Source organism: Triturus cristatus, chromosome 6, assembly GCF_964204655.1.
Source record: "Triturus cristatus chromosome 6, aTriCri1.1, whole genome shotgun sequence".
NCBI classification, from domain to species: Eukaryota; Metazoa; Chordata; class Amphibia; order Caudata; family Salamandridae; genus Triturus; species Triturus cristatus.
Window position 1 is genome coordinate 386,383,383 of NC_140589.1, and position 27,942 is coordinate 386,411,324.

The following is a 27,942-nucleotide window of genomic DNA, read 5'->3' on the forward strand; positions in this document are numbered from 1 at the left end:
GCTGTTGACAGAGCTGAGATGTTTAATGCTACTCGGAAACATGCAACTGCAGCCATGTTCACCATGGAGAAATATCATACTGCTGTACATATTTTGGAAGAGTTTCATAGCAAGATTTTTGAATGGCTGCGCCCAAGAGGGCTTAAGATTGGTTTTGTTTCCACAGATAATGGCAGTAATGTACTTAAGGCCATGAAGCTTGGTTACTATTTCAGGGTCCAGTGTTTGGCGTACTGCATTAACATTATAGTTCAAGACTTTCTGAAAAAGAAGCCATAGTCAGCAACTTACTGACCACCTGCCGAAGAATATGCACTCATTTCAGCCATTCTTTTAAAGCTCAGAAGCAGCTGAGGATCATTCAACGTGACTATAGAATGCCAGTCAAAGCACTCATCCAGGAGGTGGCAACATGTTGGAACTCAACTTATTACATGCTTGACCGTCTGTTTGAGCAGTACAGACCAATGAATGAATATGTCATGCGAAGAGGGGATGCTACTGTGAAAGGCATGAACCTTCAGATGGACCAATGGTGCCTAGTTAAATGCCTGGCTGAGATGCTTCTTCCTTTCGAGGTCTTCACACATGAAGTCAGCAAGGAGGACTGTACTATGGGCCAAGCTATCCCATTGTTGCACATGCTAGAGGCACAGCTGAAGGAGGTGTCTGAAGTCTACAAAGGTGTAGAGAAGAAAAAAAAGAAGCATATGAGTTGGTGGAGAGCTTATTCCGTCGCTTAGCTGACAATTCAAGGGTGGAAATTAAGAGTTTGCCACACGAACATTACATTTGTGCCACAAGATTGGAAAGTAAGACATTAATTCCTTTTTCTGAAGTGGACGTTGCCCGGTACAAAACTTGGATAGCTGAGGCAGCCAGTAAGTTGGAAAATGAACGGCTGGTAATTAAAAGCCCGCTCCATACACCCACAACCACAACAAGTGCTGCAGCAGTGCTCAGAACACTCACCAACACTATCGACAACAGCAAGAACTGGATCATTAGCCCCAGTAATCATTAAAGGATTGGTATTTACAGCAAGGACTTGGTAGGTCCAGTACTAATGCACAAAAGAGGCCGAACAATGTGTAGCTCCCCTGAACATTGAGCGGATGGTCCAGGTCTATCTGGATGACCCGACAGAGGTGTACATTGATCAAAACCCATTGCTTTATTTGTATGGGAAAAGTAGCCAATGGCTACTGCTCAGCAGGCTGGTGATAAACTAACTGGCTTCCCCTGTCGCAAGTGTCTCTTTTGAACGTGTTTTCAGTACTGCTGGTTCCATTGTAACAGTGGGAAGTACCAGTCTCTCGCCCAAAAATGTGGAGAGGTTATCTATGATCAAAATGAATCAGCACTTTATACCACCGAATTACACAATGCATGAATCAACGCAGGAAGATGAGGACTCAGGTGACGGAAGTAGCGTGTTAGATGATGACTACCTACTTCTGGTTGAACCCCCAGAGTTTGAAGACGAGCTATACTTCCCTGACAACTAGATTTCCACTTCTTACTGTCTTCCTCACTTATTTACTTTTATTTGTGTGTCTGTCTTGCTGGTTTGGAAACTTCGAATCACTTCGATTCACAACAAATCCATCACCACCGTCTTCTAGTCTTTTATTGCCATATATGAGTTTCAGCTTTCTGCATTTCAGTCCACTCCTCTGAGTCCTGCTCCTCCATCCTCCTGAATTGCCCTAAATCTATTACCCTCAAGCCAGATGATTAGCATAATAGAAGAAAATCTTGCCTCGTTGAGTCCCTCCAAAAGAAGTGGAACATGATGATGACTACTATAGCTATCCTCCTTTCCGAACTGAGAGAGACTGCCCATTAACTAAAGATGAGAAGGAACAGGTAATGAATGATGACATGCATTGGACGCTGACTGAGTGGTTTGTGTCGTTGTTGTTTGTAGTGCATGAAGTTATTCATTGTGTACTATTATCTAATCTACACACTAAAAGTAACTCAAGGCAATGATTGTTTCCCTTCTCGTTTTTTTATAACAAATTTGTACTTCTACTGCAGGCCGATCGATTGCATTTTGAATATGGAAAGGGGACTCAATCTGTACAATGCACACTGAGTTTGACAACACCATGATGATGACTACAGTGACATTATATCTTCGCAGTCACTCAGTAGGATCCAAGATGATTGATGGAATAACTCAGGGTGTTTCATGAGTGGCATAAAAGGGAAACAAGTCAACAAAAACCACTGCAGACCTACATGTCTGTGTAGTGGTAGAGTCAAGTGTGGTGGTATGACTGAGAGCGGTGCATTGATTTAGTCACTTAATTTGTTAAAATGCTATGTTGCTGTATATTATGTGCTTTGTCTGCCTCTGTCCCCCCAAAAAAGTACGCTAAATAGAGGATGGGTCACGGTGGGTGACGTGGGCCTGCTCTGTCCTGTTGTTGTTGGAGGTTAATGCTGGAAACAGACTAGAGAAGACATGATGTATCCATGCCACCTTTGAAAGTGTTCTTGTTGCACTCCACCGTAATTTATGCATTTTGTTTTCTACTAGATCCTTCAATATGCCTTTTGTTTTTCTATCTATAATTACAGGCCGGCGCTTACCCTGTGCTATACTGGGAAAAACAACTCACACTTACCTTACCAATATATCTACATCTGCCAGGCAGGCAGTGGCGTCACCCAAGATTGATGGCCGGAGCATCCATGGAAGGGAGGACCAAGAGGATTGCCGAGATGCAACTCCCCATTTTGACCAGGATAACATACAGTAACAGTATCAACTTTCATCATCTTTTAAATAATTTGATTCATTTTTTGTCTTCAATCATTACTACTGTGTGTTGTAGTTATTAGTATGTTTGCTCTCTGCATAAAATTCAATTCATCCCTACAGCTATTTTTGAATTTCCTTTGCTATCTTTAAAAGTAAGCCTGGGCCGGTGCAACAGAACAGAAACTGTATGTAATTTGGGCCTCTGAGGGCAGACAGGCAAGGCAAATTGCATAATATACTGCTGCCCTGTACTGTCTAATTGTCTAGTAGTTGTTAGTAAGTACTTCAGTAATCACCAAGTTATCATCATCATTCATGCATTTCCTTTTTCTCCCTTAACATATTTATGCATATGGTCGTCTGTCAAAATAGATTTTTCTTTTGTTGTTGTCCATGCATACTGTTTATCTTTGTCAAACCTTTCCCCAAACCCCCCTTAGCAACCATTCATCAAACCCTAACCCTCTTCCCCCGGGCTGTGTGACTTATTGAGGTGTATAATTGTTTGGCAGTAAGTTCTGTACTGTACTTCGTTCTACTACTCCTCCAACAGTCTGTCTCAGGCGACTGACTGTCTCATTTTCATTTTTTGCAAATGCTACTGCCAGTGTCTACTACTACTACCACCATAACCATGGCATGTTGGGAAAGAAAACCATCATCACCATGCAGCCATCGCTGTGCCTAAGTTAAACATCAAGCACAGGTAAGAGAAGAAGTTTGGGGGAGGCATAATTAATAATGGAAATGTTTTCATTAATTCAATTTCACACACCCCTTTGATGAGTCCTGTTGCAGAATGCATAGACTAGGAGGAGAGAGTGACAGTACTAGTAGGACAAGTCACTCAGTCAGGGGTACTGCATCTATCTGTTTGTGTCTTACAAAGTCAGCCAATTATTTAAATCAAACAATGGCTGTGGCCCTGCACCAGCAAGGAAACAGTGTGACTTAAAACAGTAACCCCACCCACAAAACATTAACAACATCGTATGTAAATTATAAATATATAATTTAATCCCCTAACAGAAATAAACTATGTAAAAAATCCCACAACAACACCTGACCCACCTCTCTCCCTAACTCCAACCAATATCCGGAACGAAAAGGTCCAACCTTTATGAAAAGTCCAATTGTCCAAAGTAAGTTAACCCCAACGCCCGATTCCCACCCACCAAAAGAAGAAATATAAAAGGGGCAATTAACAGGGTCTTATCGTCGGGCTCGCCTCTCCAGGAGGACACGAACTTGCTCCTCTAGCCGGGCCATGTGGTGCTTCAACGCACGGCAATTGCATCCACGGGGGGGGCAGCAGTGATATTAAAAGATGGGCGGCTGCCACACGGTGGTGCCTTAACGCTGAAGGGGGGTGGCTGGGGCCCGGGGCATTGGAGGAGGCTGCAGCTGCTGCCACCTCCTCCTATGCCAAAACCACCAGCCGCCGGTATTCCCTTTGTATGGCCTCCAGCTTCCGTCACCGGGCCTTGGCTGCCAACTCTTTCCTGTCCGGTTTCCCTTTGGAAGGAGTAGCTATATCAAGAAGAAAAAACAAGACTATTGTAAAATATACTCTTAGCAAAGCAGTAAGACAAATTAATTCTAGACATAGTGGCACGGTAGCACTAGCAAGCACAGTACATAACATTTGTGGTATGTATCTATCTTCCCACTTCCTCTGCCTCTAACATTTGTGGGAGTTTCAGGCATTCAACCACCCATGCATCTGATTCCTATCAGCCACCTATGCATGCATGCATCCTACGTATCCTTCTCTGCCAGTCATAAATATTAAATCTCCTTCTTCCTTCCACCCTTCTTACCCTTTTCATTCAACCCATCCATCAAGGTCATCTGATCGGACTTTTAGTCTTCTCCATAAAACTTTCACAGCTGAGTTGAAGTCAGATAGAAGAGGCCATTGGTTACTCAACACTCCCGCCGCTAATGCTCTTACTAATGCTAAGTAAAGGTTGTCTTCAACCGTTCACAACAACTTCTTACTTAATAAGTCTCAGCTGTACAGTACAGTATACAGTACACCCTTATAGTGAGTGTAATGTCAATAAGTAAGGATTAGGAATATAACTTACCACCGCCCGCCACTGCTGCTGGCTCAGCCCCGGCAGCTCCTCCTGCAACTGCAGCATCTTCTCCACCCTCAGCAGTCTCGTTGCCTTCGCCGCTGGCCCCGGCACTGGAGGTCGGTAGTACGCCTAGAAAAAACATTACACATTTTTTAGATACCATATATACCTCACCATATTTTTCACTAGCAAGATTGAAAAAAAAGTTAATAAATACATATACAACATACATCACTAGTACAAATCAGGTAGTAGAGTAGACACTGGTAGTGTTATATGGTCCCTAGGGTCATTCTAGTCTTTGCTTAGTTAGCCTGAGCCATGCAACCATTTTACCTTTGTGTCTTTTATTTTTGCACACGTTACCTCGCAGCTTGTTGTGTAAGACACCATTGAGCCCACGTGAGCTCATACTGCTACTGTCTGAGCGCTGGGTACAAGGTCTAAAAACAAGCCACTTTGTAATGGAGTTCTGGTGTTAGTCCATATTGCTTATCCATAAAAATGCTACACTTTTTGGCACGACTGAGAAATGCTTGCAATATAGTACTAACGCACACCCTTTTTCTCATAACAGACTGAAGAGTTCCTTCTACGAACCAGAGCTTTGCAGAGCTTAGGATGTAACCAGTACTAGGTTCTTCTAAGGTGAGGGGTCCCCAGAATTCACTCAGAGATCTTCATTTATAATTTTATATAAACTATATTCCTACCATGGGGAGGGTGGTGCTTCCACCACTGTTCAGTTATCATGATTTCGCCATTTGTGTAACAATGTTTATTGTTTTAATCTTATGCATTTTGCTGTTGACGCTGCATTATAGAACAACGTGCAGAGCTTGTCAGTTGAAAATAACCCTTTTAAACTTACATAGACTCTGTGGTATTTGGTGTGGACTTACACGAGTGAGTGAGCGAAAGGTGTGCATGTGCATTGCTTCCGCGATTGAGAGGTCGGGAGTGTTATAATTTGGGTTGTCTACTCATTGGGTATCTTGGGGGGGGGTTCGGAGAGTGTCAGGCCTCCAGAGGACGAAGAAGCGGTAATGGGGGCAACGCTGGGGTCTTTCTGCCGCCCAAGACTGAACGGACGGGCAAAGAACAATCTATGGACTGAATTAAACAGAAAAAGGAATTCCAAGAAGGCGGCCGCGCTGGAAGCATAGCGGCAGTCTAGTCTTTCTCCCACAGGTGTCCAGAGGTTAGGTGAGGCGCGCGCTCCAAGAGGAATGCGCACTTCACTGAGGTAATTCAGAGAATCGCAGCTAGAAATTTAGAGCTCCCGAGTAAATGAGTTTAGAGCAGAATTAGAGTTGGTTAGTCAGCGTCAGTGCTAACAGAATAGTTTTCCTAGTCAGGAACGTTACATAACTCCGTGAGAAATAATAGAAGTGAATTCCGAAAATTCCACAGAGACGGAAAAGACGACGAATTCACTCCTACCTTCGTGAAGACTTCCAATTACTTCTCCGTTTTCCCGAGCAGAAATTCGGAGGTCTTTTGGCGCCATCCTGTGACAAAAAGAGAAGACCGAAGCTAAGTACAATTGAGAGGCATGAGAGATTGAATAAAAAAAAAGAATATGATAGTAAAAGATTGCATGGAAGACTTACCTGAATAGCCATAGTAATCCGTAATTCAACCTGAGAAAAATAGACAGACGTGTTATGCAATAGTGTTGAAAAAGACAATACGAAGAAATATACTCACCACAGTTTCAAGTAGTAGATAACTAGAAATAAGGGAAAAGTAAGGAATACACAAGCTTCGAGCTTAGAATAGTATTTGCGTTTAGAGAAACACACTACAAGAAGAATTCACAGAAGAAGAAGACTAGCTAGAAATACTCTACTCTAGAAGTAAGTCAACCAATAGTAAATTTCAAGGTAAACGAATTTAAAAGGAAAAGAGGTTATGAGAAAAAACTAATAGAAAGATGTTTTGTAGAGAAAAGAGTTGGAAGAGTATCCAGACCTACAGAAAGGAATTTAAAAGCACAACACAAGAAGACAGACATACAGAAGAGGGGCACAGTGCTTGAAACCCAGGGTAGGTGTTAACACATAGAGAGAGGTTTAGGAGTAGAAGGGAATTTGATAGTTATCGTGTTGTGTTCTTGTTTTAAGGTTCTCATTTACAAGAGCAGCCAGCAGTGCTAAGAAGAAGCTGAGGAGAATAGTAGATAACCGGTGTTTCAGGACCAGTCTCTTCTTGGTTTATTATTTTATCTACTCCCCCCCTTCCCCCTGTAGGGTAGTTGTGGAGTCCAGGTGAATATTACTGGAACTCTGGCTGCCTTGTAGAGGGAGTTGGGAACTAGCATCTCTGTTCCTGTGCAAGCACTTCTGGAGAACGTCACCTTGACCCTTACAGAGAGCTAATAGTAATGAGACACTATAACTAGTCGGTCAGGGGATTGTGGTGGGTTCTGATTGAGGTGTGAGGAAGGTCCAACCTCCCATCACTAACGTCCTATTTTCTTGTGCAAAGTTCTGTATGTGCAGAATCCCTACAACAGTAGTAGTATGAAATGAAATGAAAATGGCACTTATAAAGCGCATGGCTACCCTAAGGCCTCCCAGCGATAAGAACCGAGCCTACCCAGTGACCGCTTTAGGTGGCCGGGAACAAGAATGTCTTGACTGTCTGTGAAAGGCTAGGTGGTTTTCTTCCAAACGAATGCGGTCTGGAAGAGCATTCCACCTCTTGGAGGCAATATAGGGGAAACGTCTGCCCCCACTTCTGGCCCTGTAAATTCTAGGTACTATGGCCATCCGTTTGTTTTCTGAGCGATGAGCTCTGCTGCAATGGTATGGGGAGATGATAGACTGTAAAATTGGCGGTGCTTTGGAGGCCATAATCTTGTGGGTAATGCAGAGGGATTTGAACTGGATCCTCTCTGCAATTGGTAGCCAATGTAGAGAGGCTATAGATGCTTTTGCCGATTCTCTGTGGGGGGTATGTAAAAGCAGTCTAGCTGCACATTTCTGAACCGTCTGGAGTCTTTTTATGGCGGATCGCGGAGAGTCCTAATAAAGGGCATTTGCATAGTCCAAGCGTGAAAGAATTAAAGCCTGGACCAGCAGTTTCTTTGCGCTGAAGGGGAGTAGGGGTAGGACTTTCCTTACCATCCTAAGTAGTCCGTAGCAGCAACCTGCTACCATCTGGGCTTGTACCTACATGTCTAGCTTCCTCCCCCCCCCTGTTGTCCTGAAGAAGACCCGCACGGTCAAGGTCTCAAAATACCTCTGTACCCTGAGACGCGTCGAAACGTCGACACCCCCTTGTTGTTAAGCCTGGTATACGCCATTCCCCAACGTGCTACAACATGAATTAAATTCTGTGTATGAAATATCCAAAACTGTTTGTTGATATGTTCAAACGTTACCAGGACACCTTTTACGGTGAATTATAACCGTGTACTCTGTAAAGGTTTTTAACAATTGTTCTATTGTTTTCCTAATCTTCTGCCTCTACACATTCACTTCTCAGCACTCTCGTTTTTATGCACGTTCCCTCTGGAGCAACCATGCGCCGAACATTATGCAATTTGAACTCTCTTTGTAAATAAATATTGATGAATCAAGTACTGGATGTTGCATTGCTTCATGTTAGAATGCTATATTGAATATTTTGAGCTACCCTAAATGATCTCTCTTAGCTCTAAACTTGAAAAGATATAACTGAATGACATTATTGTGTTGTGGTAACTATTGAGTTAGGACCCTTGTTTTTTGTATAGCTTGTGATCAAGCCAGACTTCCAAACTTTTTATTTGGTCTTCGGGCGGCGGCATGCTGCCCAGGCATTTAGGCCATAGGTGGGGTGGAACCTACTGGAGAAGGATTCCCCAGAAACATCAAGTTTGTTTTTGCTCCATTTAGTTGTAGAAAGGAGCGCTCCATCCACGCCGATACTTTTTCCAAGCAGTTAGCTACATTGATTGGCTTGTTTCCAGATTGATTAAGGGAAACTATCAATTGAGTATCGTCTGCGTATGAAATAATTTGTATGCCAAAGGATTCAACAATTTTGGCCAAGGGGCTCATATAAATGTTGAAAAGAGTGGGGCTTAGGCATGAGCCCTGCGGCACCCCACACCTCAATGGCATACTCTTAGAGATGGAGTTGTCCTCGAAGACCTGAAATGAGCGGAGATCTAAAAAAGACTCCAGCCACATTAGCGCAGTTCATGATACCCCTGCCTCTCTGGTCCTGGAGATCATCAGTTGATGGTTCACAGTATCGAAAGCCGCACTCAGATCTAAGAGGGCGATTGCTGATGAGCCTCCGCAATCTAACATTTTTCTAGCTTCCTCAAAGACAGCAATCAGAGCAGTCTCTGTGCCCTGATGGGGTCTAAATCCTGTTTGGATTGGGTAAAAACAGTCATTTTGCTCCAGAAAGGTGTTTTTCTGCAATTTTTGCGATCCCTGGCAGCAATGAAATAGGGCGGTAGTTGGAGAAAACTTTAGGTTCCGCCCCTGCATTTTTAAGCAGTGCTCTCACCATGGCTTGTTTCCATAAGGAGGGGACAATCCCTGTACCCAGCGACAGATTGATAAGTTTTAAAATAGTGGGGGCAACTGTTTGGAAAACTTGGTTCAAAGCGGTAGGAGGGGACATGTCCCTGGGAGAACCTGATTTTAGATTACTAAGGTAGATTTTAAGAGATTTAATATCCAGAGGCGGAAAGATCTCCAGTCTAGTCACTGGTGGATCTCCCCTATTTTCCAGCGGAGGGTCATTTGAAAAGATAGTAGCTGAGGGGAATGCTAGGTAGAGGGATTGAATCTTTGTGTGAAAGAACTCTGCTATATCATTACAGTGTCCTATACTATCAACCGCAGGTAAGGCTGAAGATAGAGGTGTGGTTAGTGCTTTAAAAATCTTGAAAATTTCCCGCAGAGCATTAGATGCTGAGGAGATTTTAGTTGCATAATACTTGGATTGTGCTTTACTGATTTATAATTTATACAATTTTATGGCTTCCCTGTAAACATGCTTCTTCTCATCTGAGAAATCTTTCCTCCACTGTCTCTCTGATTGTTTGCACTTTAATTTCAGTTCTCTAAGGCCAGGAGTGTACCATGCTATACTCTTTCGGCCCTTTTTGTTGAATCTCAACTTCTTCGAGGCCACCAAGTCCAAGGAGGCTTTAATCCATTCATTAAATTCATGGTTCGCTGGTTCTGGGTCGCCTTCTAATATTGGGCGAGTATTGTTAAGGGTAGCTGCCCATGACTCAATAGAAATCCTGGACCAATTGCGGCTGAGTTTCTTTAATGGATCCACAAGAGGGTCCCTAGTTGGTGCGGACCAAGAAAAAGATATCAAATAATGGTCACTCCAAGGTAATGTAATGTAAATATGTCCTATCCTATCAAAAATAGTAAAATCTGGTTGGGCATTTTGTTGGTGGGAATTGTCGAAAAGCCTCAAGATTAAGAAAGCCTCAAGATTGAGAAGACTAGAAGTAGTAGAAGAGGACAACCCAAAGAACTGGACTCAATGGCTAGAGCAATTGGTGAATCGGAGTTTTATTTAAAACCTTTTAAATAAAGAGTGGCCAACTGGGCAAGCTTAGCTACAGACAGAATAGTAGTAGTACAGAAAGTCATAGCAGAGGCAGTTAGAGGTAGGGATAACAAGAATTTAGAAACAGATAGTCTAGATCGAAGAAGAATTGATAAAAAATAGCATTAGGAAACGGAAACAATAGTTCGGAAAAAATAAGGTGCAGTAAAAGTTAGGGAATAATAATTAATAATATTAGCAACAGGAAGACTTACTGGGGCCAGCAGCAGAGCCCTCGATAGAGGAGTGGTCCTGGTCCTGTTTCTCCTGTCCCTGGTGTTCTTGTCCAGCTGCTCCCGCCGACTCCGACCCCGTCATCTTGCCCCTGGATACTCATCATGAAAGACATAAGAAAGAACGAGACAAACATTGATGATTGGTGTGAAACAAATAAAATATTTGTAAAAACGGTCAAAAAAACATTTATGGAAACAACAATTGCAATAAAATTGACCTATCTAATCTGGTCGAGTAGTAGTATCGGGGGATTTGCGGACCGACTAGTTATTATTTAGCAACACTAATCCAGTGTTCCATTCTGATTCCAGAATACCAACTAAGCCTAAGTACCACCTGACCTAGCCCACCTATTCCAGGCGGGCCAATTGTTCACTAAGTCTGCATTTCCATTTATTTTAATCCTCAAAAATGCATAAATGGAGGACACATGCCTACATTTTTGCATACACCAAATTGTTGGTTGGTTGCTGCTGATGTTCTGCTAGTGCTAAGCCTATTACCACTCACTAAACAAACTACAAAAGGTTCTACTAAGGACTGGGGTAAGCAGCACTCAGCAGCACGTGACGTAACAGAGGGTGCGTCACGAAGACCACACAAAAATTACCAAATCATACTAATAAGTAACTAAACCTAAGTATCAATCCACCATTATCTCTTAGTGACAGGAGGACAAAGGAAGGACTAGAGTCTCTCTAGCATTACCTAACTTAAGTTCTCTAAAAGAAACTCCTATGTAATCACGCTACGCAAGCGCAAAGATGCAAACAAGTAAGATTAGTAGCGCCGAGCACCTGTGTCAAAACAATCACAGAAGATTCTTAAACGTAATTTACCTGCAATGTAAGCAGCAGCATTCTCGCTGGTCGGAAAAACAAATATTTGCAATATATAACACAGAGCAGAAGAACAGACACAAAGTAGTAATATTAAATAGCTACTCACCAAGCCCCAGGACCTCCACTCCTAGCAGGTCCAGCAGGTCCTGCTCCCGGTCCAGGATATCGGACCACCGGTGCGTCAACTGGTTTTGGGTGCGCCGGACACCAGAGCAGCAAAACACTGCCGGGCGCACCTTTCCCCAACGCTGCCGACGCTCCCGGAGCCCGGACCCAGACCCAGGCCTGCTGCCTGCTGCCTGCTGCCTGCTGCCAGGGTTAAAGGAAGGCAGCGCTGCACAAAAAAAACCAGTGCGGCCACCTCGACCTCACCGAATAAGGCCAGTGACTGCACCCTATGTTGGTGCCGGCTTCGGAAGGCGGTCGCGGCTCTGGCTGTGGCTAAGAGCCCTGAGGCCCTTTGCCATGGTTCTGGGTAGTAGGACAGGGGGGCGGAAAAGAAAAGAAAGGAATGAAAAAAGTAAGCGAAAGAAATAAAAAAGGCAGGTAATAGAGAAAGAGTGAAAAAGTAGTGAAAAATACAAACAAAGTTGAAAAAAACTCAAAATATAGAATCAGGAAAATAGGTCCAAAAAAGTTTCCAGAAATAAAGGATTGAAAAGATAGAGGGAGGATTGAAAAACAGGCCCAGAACCATAGCAACAGAGTGAAAAACAAGATGGCCGTGCCCATTGCGACTGCGTGGGCAAGTTTGTGCGATATTTCCCCCCGAGCATGCAAAAAGCGTCGCGAACACGTAATACGCATTCCCGAACAGGAAATACTTATCGCAAACGGACGGGAGCATGCAGTACATGACCCGGAACAGGAAATAAGCATCGGGAGCACGCAATACGCGACCCGGAAGAGGAAATAACCATTGCGAGCGGGCGGGACAAGTGAAAAACAAGATGGCCGCGCCCATTAGCGACCACATGGGCAAGTTAGCGATATATTTTCCCGCGAGCACACAAAAATACATCGCGAACGGGCAGAACAAGTATTTCCACGTCTTCGCGGAGATTCTGCATGCTTGTGGGAGATTTGTGGCAATTTCGCAGAGATTTGCGTAATGCGACTATGCAAATTCCGCCCACCCCTAGGCAGCAGCCAAAATACATGACATGGTGAACAAATCAACATGGAGGTGGCCCAGTGCGGATCACATGCGTAAAGGAGCAGGTCACACTGACATATCCACGTGCACCCAGAACCCATGCCGTCCAATACACGCAGCAGACGAGTAATGCACAAGACCACAAAATCTGTCCAAGAGCACATATGACCCAAGTCGCAAACATTTCAGCCCCCGAAAATTACACAATTCAAAGGCACACCGCCTCAAAGGGATAAGAGTACACGAAATCGGAGCTGCAGGGGCAACTCCCCCACAATGCAGCACACACACACATAGCAATCACAGAACATCAGCAATGACGCCAATGTGGTACAAAGTGCAACACCTACAGGACAGAGGAAACAACAGGTTCCGCTTGTGCATAGTAGCTGTCCACTCACATCTGGTATTGCCTGACACTGTGTGATGATAATGTACGGGTACTACCACACATCCGTCATGTAGTCGAAAATCCCATTGTCTGCCGTTAAATAGCCAGCTCCACCAAAACAGTCACAATGTGCATTGTCATGCAGTCTGTATGTAAACATCATGGGAAACTCTGTTAACCTGCATCTCCCCTTAACATTGCAGAGGGACAATCAACACTTACTGCAGAGCAGACCACAAATCTCACCAGTGATGATGAAGAGGACAACCAGCACATTTGTCAAGACACGCTCCAATGGCTAATGGACAACCTCCGCACCCCACCCCCAGAAGCAGGGCAGACCAGCTGTCTCAAGGTGACCCCACCACCTGCACAGACCACACAACAGGAAACACACACCACCACGGCTGGCACCCAGGGCCCCCACAAACAATACATTTAATTTCAACGCTGTGTGTTGGGTTGCCAGGTGGAGTTGGCTGATCAGCTGCGGGTGGGTTTCGAGCTCGTGGCACCAAAATTCAATGTCATACGTGGGTGTCTGAGTCCCATCAGGGATGACGGACAGTCATGACGAAAAACCCTTGTCTGCACCATGCTCACCGAAAATCCTTGGCTGACCTCGCTGGGGCCATTACTCGGATGCAAGAACTGTCTAGTCAGACAGGCACCAGCGATGACAGCACAGAGGTGGCATAGATGCGAAGGACAATGGGGACCATGGAGCAGATGCAGGCTGGAAGTATGGCTGCCACGGCTGAACACCAGTGGGATGTAGCTGGGATCTTCCATGCCCTGCAGTTCATCATCTTGCCATTGCTGCCACTGAGCCAGTCCCAGATAACTGCAGCGGGAACTTTGACACACACATCTCTGACACCTGATGTGTCAGTGGCACACAGTGCTGCAGCCCCATCACCTTCACACCCTGATGTGTCAGTGGCACACAGTGATGCACCCGTCAAACTGCCACACACACCGGACACACCAGAAACCGAAGAATTATCAGAGGAGTAAGATGTGGATGGTAAATACTATGTGAGGAAGGAGATAGTAGCATCCATCACCACCAGATGGCCTGTCCCTGCCTGGTTCTGCCCTATGCATCATGCCCTGGGATAACATCTTCAACTGACCCCCGGAAAACTCTGCGACATCCACCCGGACCCCGACATGGACTGCCATATCTTCGCTGCTTGACAATTACACAGCAAGCCTGCTGCGGACTGCACTCTCCCTCTTCCAAATCACTTTTCAATCCCCAAAGGACCCTGGTTAGCCCACCACTGGGCTTCCATGTTATGTGGGCTTGGATGGCCCTGTACCGCTCCAGCTCCGTCATTCAACAGATTGTGAATAAAACATTCAAAATCACACAGATGTGTCATGACTATGTTCACTCACATATGAAAGTAAGGCTGGATGTAGGGACAATGATTGCACAAGAAGGTACACCCTGGTGAATGACATCAAAGCACATGTTTATCCCTGAGACACATGGCCAATTGGATGACTGTGACGGTGAGTACTAGCTGTGTCACTATTGCACATTAACAATAATCTCACCCCCCCAACGTAGGCCCTCGTCCATGTATTGAATAGGGCTGTGTGTAGGAATGACCAAATCAGTAGCAGGCCAGAAGTGGTGTCCTACATCACATGTGACAACAGAACTTCATGTTGCATACCTACTCACACACATCTGTGTGGACACATTCTGTTATGATTTATGACATTTCTCCACATGGTCAGAGGTTGGACACCATACTCACATTGCTGAAGACACGTCAGTACACAGGTCCACCAGCAACTATCCCAAAACAATGTCTGGCTCACGGAGGTGGAGCTGTCAAAAGGGACCCACCCCCATTGTACATGCGTCAGTCAGTTCCTCCCTGTGTAGGGACGATGCTCATTGTGGCACACGAGTGGTCATTCTAATCAACACTCCTCACAGTTAGACACCAGTGAAGTTGTGTAGACTTTATTGGCATGTGCGTGTCAGTACAGACAAGGCAATGGCCACAACATGCAGGGACATGCTTAAGACACTTACACACAGCATGGGAACATGTTGAGGTGCAGGAAATGGGGAGGCAGAAATGAACACCAATCATTACGGATGGCAACGGTCTCAGCCCACCTTGCCTTGCTGGACGAGTCATGTGTTGTTTGGCATCTGCCCATTGCCCTATGTGAGGGGGAATGACTTACAGCCCATGGGGTCTGCACAGTGCTCTGCCACCGGACTGCGCCGACTGTCCCCTCCGCTGACAGTGATTAGGTGAAAGGGTCCGACAAGGTCACATGTCGTGCTACATTGCCATGTATGTACTCTCCCCCAGCAGTGTGTCTGAATTGGTAACGTTGCAAAACAACACTGTGCTGCTCCGACCATGGAACTGCATCACCTTGCACAGGTGTGTGTATACACGCTTAGTTCCACGCCAATGCATTCAGAGTCCAGACAAAGGCAGACATGTCCTCTGTTGTGGTAGGATATGTGAGCATTCCCCACAATGCAACAAGGTGTTGGGACCTGTGCTGTGGGTGACAATCTGATGTGGCTGCAGGAACGTAGTTACTCGTCCATGAATGCCAGCGCAGCTTCATGTGCAATGTGTTCCAATAGTACGTCGATGTCGGGTTCAAGGAACACCAGGGTGAGCCAATCCATTAACTGGTCCGGGCAAATGTGCTCAGTCCACACCGTTTACCCAATCCGCAACACAGCCCAATAGGGGAGCGCCTCAATGTGGTCACGGCACACGAGGAGTTGTGCAATCTGCCATGTGCAACTGCCAGTACATACGCCAAAGATCAGTGCATCCCATGCACGGCTATCCCGGTGACAATCCTGTTCGTGGGCCAACAGGGGGCACACTGTCAATTCATAATCCAATTCAGCTACCGTTGCGTTAGCTAGGCAGACCTCCATGGGCCACTCAAATGTGCATGATCGACAGTGGAACCAGGTCTGGACTTAGGTGACGTAGGCAAGACGGAAACTCCGACGGAAACTGATTCAGAACACTGCCATTGGCAGGGATCCCAACAGGTGCAGCATTCGTGAACGGTACAGTTCCACATGACAGGGGTTGTGCATGTGCCTGGGAATTCCTGCAATTGCGTTTGTTGGTCTCGTGGCACCGGCACTCCTCAGACCGGCGGTAGTTCGGTGGACGATATGCCACAGCTCTGGGCAATGAGTCATATTTGTGTGCAACGTTTGGACGTATGGGTAGTTTTTCATCAATGTGTCAAGGGCATCCCTTGCATATGTAGGTCGTGCAGGGACAAGTGTGTGTGGGGTGTGGGCATGTTGGTGTTTCATTAGCGCAGTTCGTGGTTTGGGAGTTGTTGGAGGCTGGTATGGTATCTCACGCAGGGTGTGCCAGCCGCATTCAGGACCAAGGTCGGGGGTTCGGTTGGCCTTCAGCCTTGTGTGTTGAGACAAAGGAGCTTTCATTCCTGATTATAGTAACTACTGCTAGCATTTCTTAAATGTGATGTGGACTTTGCGCTGACTTTGATGCCAGGCCTGTGATTTGGGGTGCACAGATTTCGAGACACACGCAACTGTTGGCATGTTTGCATGAGCCAAGGGCCCGATTGGTCCTGGGGATGGTGGCGGTGCATGTTCAGTGGCTCCATGGCATCTGTTGTTCTTCAGGTGTGGCGGTGGGCTGGGCTCTCTTTTCTGTTGCCGGCTGTCGTTCGACTTTGCACCAGGTCAGAGCATGTGTTAATTTCTTGCTGCTAACGTGCCATATCGCATCTTTTGTGGACTTATCACCAATCTGGCTGGTCATTGAGAATGTTGTGGTGTGGTGTTGTCGAGGCTTTTTGCAGGGGAATGCTTACTTTGCATCTCATTACCTATAGTTGCCGGGATCATCTGCGGCGATGTTTTTTGCGGCTGCTATCACAGGTAAACTGGTGCTATGAGCTGTTAGCACCGGCTTGTGAATGGGGTGATACATTTATTGCAACTTTGGCTGCGATAAAGTGCCGATAACTTGGTGATAACTCCTTGAGAATATGCCCCTAAATGTATCGATAGGTAAAAATAAAACATGAGCAGTATTTCATAGGAACTGTAATGATACAGTGTGAAGCATCCTGATTCTTAGATGTGAGCTGGAGCATTTCCCATCTCTTTGTAGACAACAATATAACAGCAATGCTCACAAATGATATCCAGCAGCACTTCCATATCATGGGAGTGCAGAGCAGTACTCCTACACATGTTTGCTTTACTGAAGGAAAAGACACCAACAAACGTGCATACATATGCTATTGCATGCACACCAACCTACCATCAAATAAACCAAAAGAGAGTGGCACAAGTAACCTACCCACTTCTGTACTCAGCAGTAAAATAAAAAGTAAATGGAAAAATACCAGCTGTGTCCATGCCTGAGGTTACTTACTTATAACAACTTCCCCACCATGAAACCTTCAGAATTTGAGTGGATGGGGAAGAGTGAGATAAAACCGCAAAGGAGGGTAGTAAGCATCAAGGAGCAAGACAGACAAGAACAGACACACCATTGCTGGAGAAGAGAAGCCAGAAGGAGAAAGAATGACTTAACGTAAGTAAATCTGAGTGTGATAGAAAGAGTGAGATGGGGGTTTGTGAGAGAAACAGATGTTGACAGGGGAAGCTGTTGAGGAGAACGTGAGAGAAAGGGAGAGTAAGGGTGAGTTAGCTACATATGGAGAGACAGGAAGATGGTAAGGGAATAATACATGGCTGGAGAAATGTAGAGAAATGTGAGAGAGTTAGGGGTCGGAAGTAGAATCCCTATTTTGAATATTTGTATGAGTGCCTTTTCATAGTGGTCTGTAAACCTGTTGCATTTTGACATATCTGTTGTACTGTAAAATGGACTATTTGGCATTCAAATTTTAAATTTTTTCTTCATATGAACCCTTACAACACCCCTTCATAGAATTGTGTTTGCACACCATTCTCAGTTTCTGTCTGCAATACAGATTACCAATTCATTCCCTACGATCCCTACTTCATCAAATGAGGATACAATAAACTTCCTGAAAAACGATTCTTCAGGTTCCCCTTACGACCCTTGCCCACTTAACATACTTAATTGGCAGCAGAAGTCCAAACTAACACTTATTTTCAAGCCATGTGTAAAACAGGCACTTTCCCAAATATTTGGAAGAAAGCAGTACAGATCCCCTTACTAAAAAAAGCCTCTTTACACCTAAAAGATCCAATAAACTATCATCCAATCTCCCGTCTTCCACTACCAGCCAAAATAGCCAAAAATTTTTAGAATCATCAGCTGATAACTTTGATTGAATCAAACAAATTGCTGGACACACCCCAATTCGACTTTCGGCAAGGCCATAGCACTGAGACTGCATTGATCAGGGCAACCGAAGAGATCAGGCAGATTCTAGATCAAGGAAAAGGGGCAGCCCTCATTCTGCCTGATCTCTTGGCTGCCTTTGATACAGTCAGCCATGAGTTAATGTCAGCACGGCTAGCAGCATGCAGGATCACTGATCTAGCAGGGGACTTGCTAAAATTCTATTTAACAGATCAGGAACAAATACTAAAACTGGAGAACTTTGTCTATTGCTCTGTCTCCCTTCCATGTGGAGTTCCGCAGGGGTCCTCACTGAGCCCTAAACTTTTTAATATCTATATTTCCCCATTAGGGAATCTGATAAGAAGCTTTGGGTTCTCTCTGACATCCTATATCGACGATACTCAAATATTCGTCTCTGTTGGAAAGAACGATATAGGTATATAGTCTAGATTCCATGATTGCATGCTCGCTATCCATAGCTGAATGGACAGTAATTGTCTTAAATTAAATACAGGAACAACAGAAGTCCTAATTTTTGGACCACTGTCATCTTTCTGGGGTCCAACAGTCTGGCCAGCTATTATGGCTCCTATCCCTTCCCCACGTGGAAAAGGCTCAAAACCTGGGGGTGATTATTGATACCAGACTCAACTTTACTGATCAGGTAAATAAACCTACTTCTTCTGCCTCTTACACTCTCAGAATAATTAAAAAGGTATTGATCTTTATACTTCATAAAATACAAAAGATACTAGTCACATCGCTAATTCTGTCCAAGATTGACTATTGCAATAGCCTGCTTCTCACTACTCACAAGTATAAAATCAATAACCTTCAGGTTTTACAAAATGCAGCACCCAGACTTCTGTTAAAAATTCCCCCAAACTGCTCAGTGTCTCAAGACTGAAAAAGTTTGCACTGGCTTTCTCTTAAACAGAGAATACATTTTAAGGTACTATGTCTAGTTTATAAAGCATTCCATAATCTTGGCCCCGAATCCCTGAACCAAAGTTTCAAACAATATCTCTCTGTCAGAAATCTTCGATTATGTTCTGCTAATTTATTAATACTATCAAGGTACAAACAAGTACAATGGGGGAGAAAGAGCATTGTGCTGGAAACATCTAAATCATGGTACACACTGCCTCTCTCCATAAAAACAGCATCCAGTATTTTAGTTTTCAGGAAAGTAGTAAAGACCTGGCTGTTTGAATCCCAATAACCCTTCCGGACCTGTAACACAACTAGCCTGAAGTGAATAGCATTTAGACGCCTCTGGGCAGTAATGCGCTATAGAAGTATTGTTAACTTAACATAAAATAACAGCTTCACAATTTACTAGCCGCCTCTGGGAAGCATTGAAGGAAGGGAGCCGGAGCCACATAGGCAACCTTTAACATAGACTAGCAACACTTTAGGCACTAGTAATCATATTCAGAACAGCTCACCTGAGTAATAGGCTAGGCTAAGCAGTAAACAGAGTCAGTCTTCACAATGAAAGCTGCACGTCCATCAGCATTTAATAACCGAGAAGCTGATAGCTTCTGCTGGAGTGAGTCTTGATCCAGTCCCAAAGTGCTGTTTCTGAGGTCATGGGAATATGGGCTGTGTCAAAGTGTACTCCACTTACCATCTTGTGTAACCTGGGACTAAGAAACGTTTTGCTTCCAAAGACCTCCGGTGGACGAGGACAAACCTGCCAAGCAGGTCTGATGAAGGTGCGTTGCTGCTGGGCTCGAGATTCAGGTTTCAATCATTCAGAGATTTTTCACAGCAACAAATCAGATTTTGCAGGACATCATGGAGAAGGTATCAGGCCTCGTGGAGCCCTCTTTGGCAACAGCCTTGCTCCAAGGGAGGAAAGCAAGCTCCAAAACAGTGATTAAAAGGCTATATCCTTCGGTGCAAAATTCAAATTTCTCTTGCCCTGAGCATTTCAGCCAAATGTCAGTGGCTTCACAGGGACATCATCCAACAGATATCCAACCTCCCGGAATCCTTATGCCATGGCCCACTGAATATATTGGATTCATTTCAGAGACTAAGTCCAAAGGTAAAACTGGGTTGAACCTTTTTTCTGTTGCCCACCCACACCCCATTGTAGTCGGCCTCAAAACGCGGCTAGGTCCGGGTCTTCCACAGCCAGTTGACTGAGGTTGGCACTTAATACTTTTTGATGCTATGTATAACACTTACAAATTCATATATCCACTAATATGCACTATTCCCCTTAGTGCATCTTTGTCCCTTTGGTGTCATGATTTACTAACATTTGCTCTATTTTTCAAAAGTGGTCAGGAATTTATTTTGTGTTTTGGTTTGACTTTATTACTGTTTTGGTGCTGAACTTTCATCTTTAGCCAGGTATCTGTGAATCTATTTCAAGTCTTACATTCACATTATTGACATCTTATTGCACAATTGATCATACCTTGTTATTGTTGTGTAAATTGCACTGTCCACTATTTTAAGACCTTCTTGGAAAGCACTGGTAACCGTGGCACGTTCATCGTTACCTGCAAATATGAGCAGTTTAAATAATAACACCTCTATTAAAACAAATCTTGAAATAACTCACAGTATGTTCATTGCTTAGATTAATTACATGGTAAAGTAATGCTTGTTTCACTAAAAAAAATATTAAAACATTTCCATACAAAGTAGATAAATAAATAGCAATTTATTAGGCTAGCATATAGGTTTGTTATGTGAGATTAACTTGACACTACATATTACGTAATGTGATGTTTAATGTGATGTAAACGCTGCCAGAAACTAACCTCAATCTATTGCAAGATCTAGAGACAACTACACAAACGTATACATCTTGGATACAAAATGTATGGACACTCTAGCACCTGAAACAGTTTTCATCAATCGTCGCAAAAACCCCCTCAGAACCCTGGTTCTCTGACTGCCTGAGAACTCAGAAACGAGTATGTAGGAAACTGGAGTGAGTTTAGAGGTCCATACGGTAAAATAATTAACTAAAATGGTCGCACCCATTGGCCGTATTTTCAATCAAACTTTATGTGACCATCTCGCAAATTTCTTTCAGAAAAAAGTACAAGACGTCTTTGACTCGTTTACATTAAATAATCAAGGGGCATTAAAACCCCTGCTGATCACATCACAACCTCAAAAAAAATTATGGGCAGGTTTCCTTTTTTATATGTAGAGCAAGTTTTAAAATTGATTGAATCAATTAGAACAGGATCCCCACTTGATCCACGCCCTTCAAAAAACTGTTCAATTATCCCCCAGGATTTATGGAACTCAATTGACCAAGATTTTAAATAAAGTTATCATTACTGGTCAAATTCCTTCTGAATGGAAGTTGGCATCAATCCTACCTCTGTTAATCAAGAATCATCTCGACCCCCAGGAGCCTAGCAGTTACATGCCTATATCCAGACTATGCTTTTCTTGTAAGCAGCTGGAAAAGGCCTTGAATATGGAACTTATGTCATGCATCAGCAAAAACAAATATTTTGATTGCACTCAATACAGATATAGGGAGGCACACAGCATGGAAACTGATTTGTTAGCCGCATCAGAAGAACTGAGATTCATTTTGGATGGTAGAGGTCAAGCCGCACTGATACTGCTGGATCTCTCTGCGACCTTTGACACAGTCAACCATACCATCTTCATTGAACGATTAGCTGAACTAGGAATAAGAGGCGCAGCAGTGAAGTTATTAACATCTTTTCTAACCTAACCGATAGAACAACTCAAGAAGCAATGGGTGAGGTTACCTCTGAGCAATTTTGTTTGCCATGTGGGGTACCTCAGGGATCCTCATTGAGCCCTATTCTTTTTAATCTCTATGTTACCCCTCTGGCCAAACTTATAAAAGCAGTATATCTCTCAGTAGTCTCCTATGCTGATGACAACCACATTTTGGTGTCAATATTCAATGACCCCAATGAAGTTGCAGACAGGTTTAGTTCCTGAATGTCCCAGATAGAACAATGGATGAGGGCGATTTGCTTGAAGCTTAATGCAGGAAAAACAGAGATTCTTCTCCTTTTGGAAATGATAAATCGTTTTGGTCAACAAGTTGGTGGCAACAGGACATGGGGCCTTCACCTATACCAGTACAGAAGGGAAGGAATTTAGGAATGGTCTTTGATGACAAACTTAACTGTGAAGATCAAGTTAATGCCGTTGCTACATCAGTGTTTTTTAGTTAGAAAATAACCAGAAAAATCTGCCCCTACGTTCCTCAGGACCTTCAAAAAACAGTGGTCTCCATCCTAGTCATTGTTATAATAGACTATGGAAATGCCATTTTCATTGTCATCTGAAAAAGATAGTTCAAAAACTACAAATGCTGCAGAATGCTTGACTTCTAACAGGAATTCCAAAATATCAATCAGTGTCACAGGCCTAGATTAAACTACACTGGCTTTCAGTAGTAATACGTTTAGAATTTAAGGCTCTTTGTGTTGCATTTAAAGCACTGAACAATTTATTATTTTTGTCAAAATGTATCCCATACAGAGGACGCTTAGATACTTAGCACAATGCTACTAACACTACCAAGGGTTAGGCGGCCAGATGGGGAGGTAGGAGTTTCATCCTGAGGACTGCCAAGTTTTTGAATGTCCTTCCTGTCAACATAATAAAGTGCTCAGATATCATTGTATTTCAGAAATTAATAAAGACCTGGCTCTTTAATCAATAGGGATCCGTCACCTAATTCTTTTTTGCATTACTTCTTCTGTGAGTGGCAGGGCAGCAGCACGAAGACGCCTCAGTACAATTGAGCGCTATTCAAAATTAAAAATCAAATCAAACGTGATGTGATGTTAAGTGTGATGTAATTTCTGATGGTGTTAATTTGCAAAACATGACGTTACGTTAAGTTACTACTGCAGATTATTAGGATTTCATATGATTATGAATATACATGAGCATATAAAATATAACTGTGAAGAAGATATACCATCCTCTTACCACCATTGTTATGTAAGTTAGTACACTTCAGATATTTATTGCCCTTGGCAATAAAGTGGGTGTCACACTCTCATTTTTGTGATTGATGCCTATATGGTTTACTTTAATATGGTGGTGTACTACTTTAAAAATAGTTACTTTATTATAGATATGGGTTGGGGATGCCTGGGTTGCAAAATGCCACATTGAAAACATGAAACAATGAGCGGGGTGGGTGACAGAATGTGTCTGAAATAGTCCCCAGGCCATCAAAGTGCCACGACAGTGGCAGTGGGTCAGCAGTTAAATTGCAGTTCATTTAGGGGTTGGTGGTTGTTAAGATAACAGTGATAGAAAAATAATAGAGGATCTAAGTTTGAGATTTTGTCTTAAGGGAGGTGTTCAAGTTTTTTATGAAATTCACAGTAGCAGCGAAAATGTTTAGTTTTACTCATGCATTTGATAATCACTGGCATACGTGGTAGAGAATGATAAGCATTGCTTTCTTGATACACAAAACATCTATATGTCCCAGGCTGCCCACTGTGAGAAATTAGGTTGGGTATGCCACAACCTTGCTTGCCTGTGCTTTGGGGGACTCCAAGCCCCACAAGACATCTTGCCTGCCTGGAGGAGGGGCTGCAAGTGCTTAAAAGCGCCAACGAACACCCGGGACGCGGGACGCCAAAACCTTGTTTGCCTGTGCTGTGGGGACTCCAAGCCCCACAAGACATCTTGCCTGTCTGGAGGAGGGGCTGCAAGCACTTAAAAGCCCCAATGAACACCCACGACGCGGGACGCCACAACCTTGTTTGCCTGTGCTGTGGGGGACTCAAAGCCCCACAAGACATCTTGCCTGCCTGGGAGAGGGGCTGCAAGTGCTTAAAAGCACCAACGAACACCCACGACGCAGGATGCCACAACCTTGTTTGCCTGTGCTATGGGGGATTCCAAGCCCTACAAGACATCTTGCCTGCCTGGAGGAGGGGCTGCAAGCGCTTAAAAGCGCCAACGAACACCTGTGACACGGGCCGCGCCCGGGGCAAGCGCGGGCCAAGGGAGGGCCTGTTATTGTCCGTCATTGCCAGGAAGAGGCAGGGCAGGGCCACCTCTCTTTCGCCTACCACCTAGACGTTGGATTTCCCTATGGACCTTTACTGGACATTGAGGTACTGATCATCTTTGCTTTCCCCTATTTACCTTCTTAGGTGGAGTACCCGTGCAGAACTCTGAACTTTAGAGCATCTCGTACTGTTTCAATTTGTCGAGTGTTCATATGTCAAACCATATCCTGATTTTAACATTGGATCTGGGTTAGATTTGAAAGCATTCGCAGACATTTTGGTTTGGTTGTACAAACTAGAAGTATGGGGAAAAGAAAGGCCATGGAAGGAAGCGGGGATGGAGGCGGTGGAACTGTACCGGTTAACAAAGGGAAAAAGGCCAGAAAGCTACAAAAGCATGCAGGTTGTAACTGTGTCCTACACCATATTGACACCCTCATTAGTGAATGTGAGGATATACTAGAGGCGGTGCCTAATGCACAATCTGTGAGTGATAAGTCCCCCCCTAGACCCAACCAACCCACTAATGGAAGCCACAACTGCTATTTTTCATAAACCACGCAAAAAAGGGCCAACTATTCCTAATGTCGAGGGAAAGCGTGATACAACGAGGGCAGGACACTCGCCTAACAGCTCCTCCGGGACAAATTCTCAATAAATAGACCCCGCAATCATATGTACAAACAGATTCTTGCCCTTGTCGGAACTGACTTACACTGATAGGGAAGAGAGGTCCCTGTTAGCACAATTACCCCAGTTACCTTCAGTTAGCATTGTGTGGGGTAGTGGTAGGGTCCAAAAGAGAGTCTCAGGACATGATCCAACTAGTCAATATGCTCTATCTCGAAATAGGGACCATGAAAACTATGATTGAGGATTTAACCTCTATGGTTAAGCTCCTATCGCATCAGGATTTCTCCCGTACAGAGAGTGTCAACACTCTGTACAAGCCATTCCTCTCTACTTAGCCAGGCCACCAACTCAGAGAGAGCAACAGTCCCCCCTGTCACGAGCACTAACCTTAATGACCGTCACTCACTTTCTGATGCAGCTAAGAGTCAAAAGCTAGTGCCACCACTACCTACGATTAAGCACCTACCGCATCCTAACTTAAGTAATTTCAATAACTTCCGCAGTGTAGCAACAATGAGGGACCAGGCATCGCACAGTAGACATACTCTTTCCCAGATTCAATCACCTCAGTGTAGTTCCCAAGCCAGGTTGGCTTAACAGAACATCTCCAATCACCCCCTTAGCCACAGAATCTATATGGTGAATGTGCTTAAATATGACATCAACTCAGGTACAGAGAATGTGGACTCCCTAACCAATAAAGCCATTCATTGGATAGGGTATGTCGGGGGATGCCGCTCAGTGATAAAGGAAGACATTGTTAAGGCTCGTAGGCTCACTTCCCTAGCCCATCAGATTGCATTGAGCTTACCCTAACTAGGGTGGATCTTGCCAAAAATCTTTTTGCTCTGTAGTTTCAAACTAGTTCTCCTGGATCATCATCCATCCAGTTTAGATGATCTCCTCCGAGCAGCCAGACTAGACATCCCCCTATGTAGACACTTATCAGTCAGTCGGAATGTTCCACATTGGATAATAATGACTGACTCAAGAGGGTGCCCCAAATCCACCAAGCTTCCCCCAAAGTCCCCACAAACACCAGGGGTAGTACTCCCACTACCAAGCTTTTGAGTATAGGCCCTGCTCGGCCTTTAGGGACCTCATCTACATCTCCACCTTTGAAAGGGGGCTTGAGGGAGGTCAGCTGCATATCTCCTAATCTCCTAATAGATTAAACGGGCCACTATCACCCTGTCATACCTCTTTAAGGAAATCTTTGTTGTGTTGGAATATCGCAGGGTTGAGTTCAAAGATCACATCTCCCGAGTTGTAAGCCTTCATTGAGTGCTATGACATCTGCCTCTTCAGGGAAGCCTGGTCATTGGCCCCCCTCCATTGTTTAGGCTATTTAAACTATTACATTCCAGCTACCAGAGGAGCAAAAGGGCGTCCATCAGGAGGATTGACAATTTGGATCTGACAAGAATTAGGCTTTAATGTCCAGATGCTCTCAACTCAAAGAGTAGTGACATCCAGGTCTTAGACTGAATATGGGTTTACAAGGGAACGTAGACATTTACAACGTTTATGTGAGAGGAACTAGGGGGAAGAAGTCAGAAGTTTCAGCGGCTCTCGACGACCTTCTTGACCTATAATCAGAAGAATCTAATGTCATAATTGCAGGCGATTTTAACTCGTCATTTGAGCCCCTTGCCAATGAGGAGTGCTATCTCACAAAAGAGGAAGATGCTCAGTGGGGCATTCCAAAGCTGGAGCTTGCACCCATAAAAAAATGGACGGATGTGGCCATCCAAATTAATTTCATTTGCTTGGAAACAGGCTTGCGGGCGGCAAATGAAAGATCGCCATCAGAGTGACTTGGGGTGAATACATTCAATAACAGATTCAGTGCTAGTCGCATAGATTACTTATTAATTAGCTTGAAATTATGGCACACTATTGGAGATATGATTGTTAGGGACCGGCTAGAGAGCAATCATAACCCATTGTGTGCGACCCTGGGACTATTACGACATAAGGCATCTGCACAAATAGGAAGTCAATTGCTCTCTTGCGATGTTGTTCGTACTAATGATATGAGACATTTAAAGTGTGTGAAGATATTAGAGAGGCCCAAACTTATATTTAGTATCACCAAGGACATGGACTGTGCTATAACAGAGTTTAAGGCTAGCGCAGCTAATACAGTGGTTTTCGAGCTTCCCCTCTATATTCATAATACATTCTTTGCCCTTTTGCGCACGCACTTTATCAAGCAGGGCAAGCCCAAAAAGGCTATAAACCAGAAAGTCTGTCACTGGTTTAATAAGGAATGCAGAGGGGCACGTGAATCACTATGGCTAGCTATTAAAGCAGGTGATCCAGTTGTAGTGGTAGCAGCTAGGCAAATCAATAGGGGTGCCCAGAAAAATGCCAAGAAAATCTGGGATGAAAAAAGATGGCAGGATCTTAAGGAGGCTTGTGCCTTGAGTAATACCAAGCACTTCTGGAACATATTAAAATGAAACAGAGGAGGGCAACCGCAACAGCCACAAAACCATGTAACACAGGAAGATTGGGTTAATCATTTCAAACCCCAATATGCCCGTAGTCCATCAGAGAAAGATCTGGGTGAGACTGTACATTTGCTTTATCTAGACGAGGCCTAGACGGCCTTCCAGCAGATATATTCCTTTATGACAAGGCCAGATGGTGCTGGTACATTCTCCTGCTGGCTAACGCTATTGTCCATGGTGCGCCAATCCCTGACCCGTGGAAAGGGGCTGAAATTATCCCCGTTGTTAAAAAAGGGGAGAAATCTCACCCAGGAAACGACAGGCCCATTAGTTTAATAAACTCCTTGCAGAAGGTAATGGGGTGGCTAGTTCTCAACAAGGTCCATGAGTGGATAGATGAATATAGTATCCTATCCCCTCTGCAGGCTGATTTTCTGACTTACACTAGC

The 27,942-nt window shown here is 44.2% G+C and overlaps 1 protein-coding gene across 1 annotated transcript in view; it reads right to left on the reverse strand.

The window, feature by feature from the left end:
- Window positions 1–27,942, reverse strand: part of TPO (thyroid peroxidase) — a 961,894-nt gene that overhangs the window by 856,916 nt on the left and 77,036 nt on the right. The window contains exon 3 of the mRNA XM_085609184.1: window positions 20,831–20,915. Coding sequence (XP_085465310.1) covers window positions 20,831–20,915 — 85 coding nt within the window. The remainder of the gene's footprint in view (window positions 1–20,830; window positions 20,916–27,942) is intronic.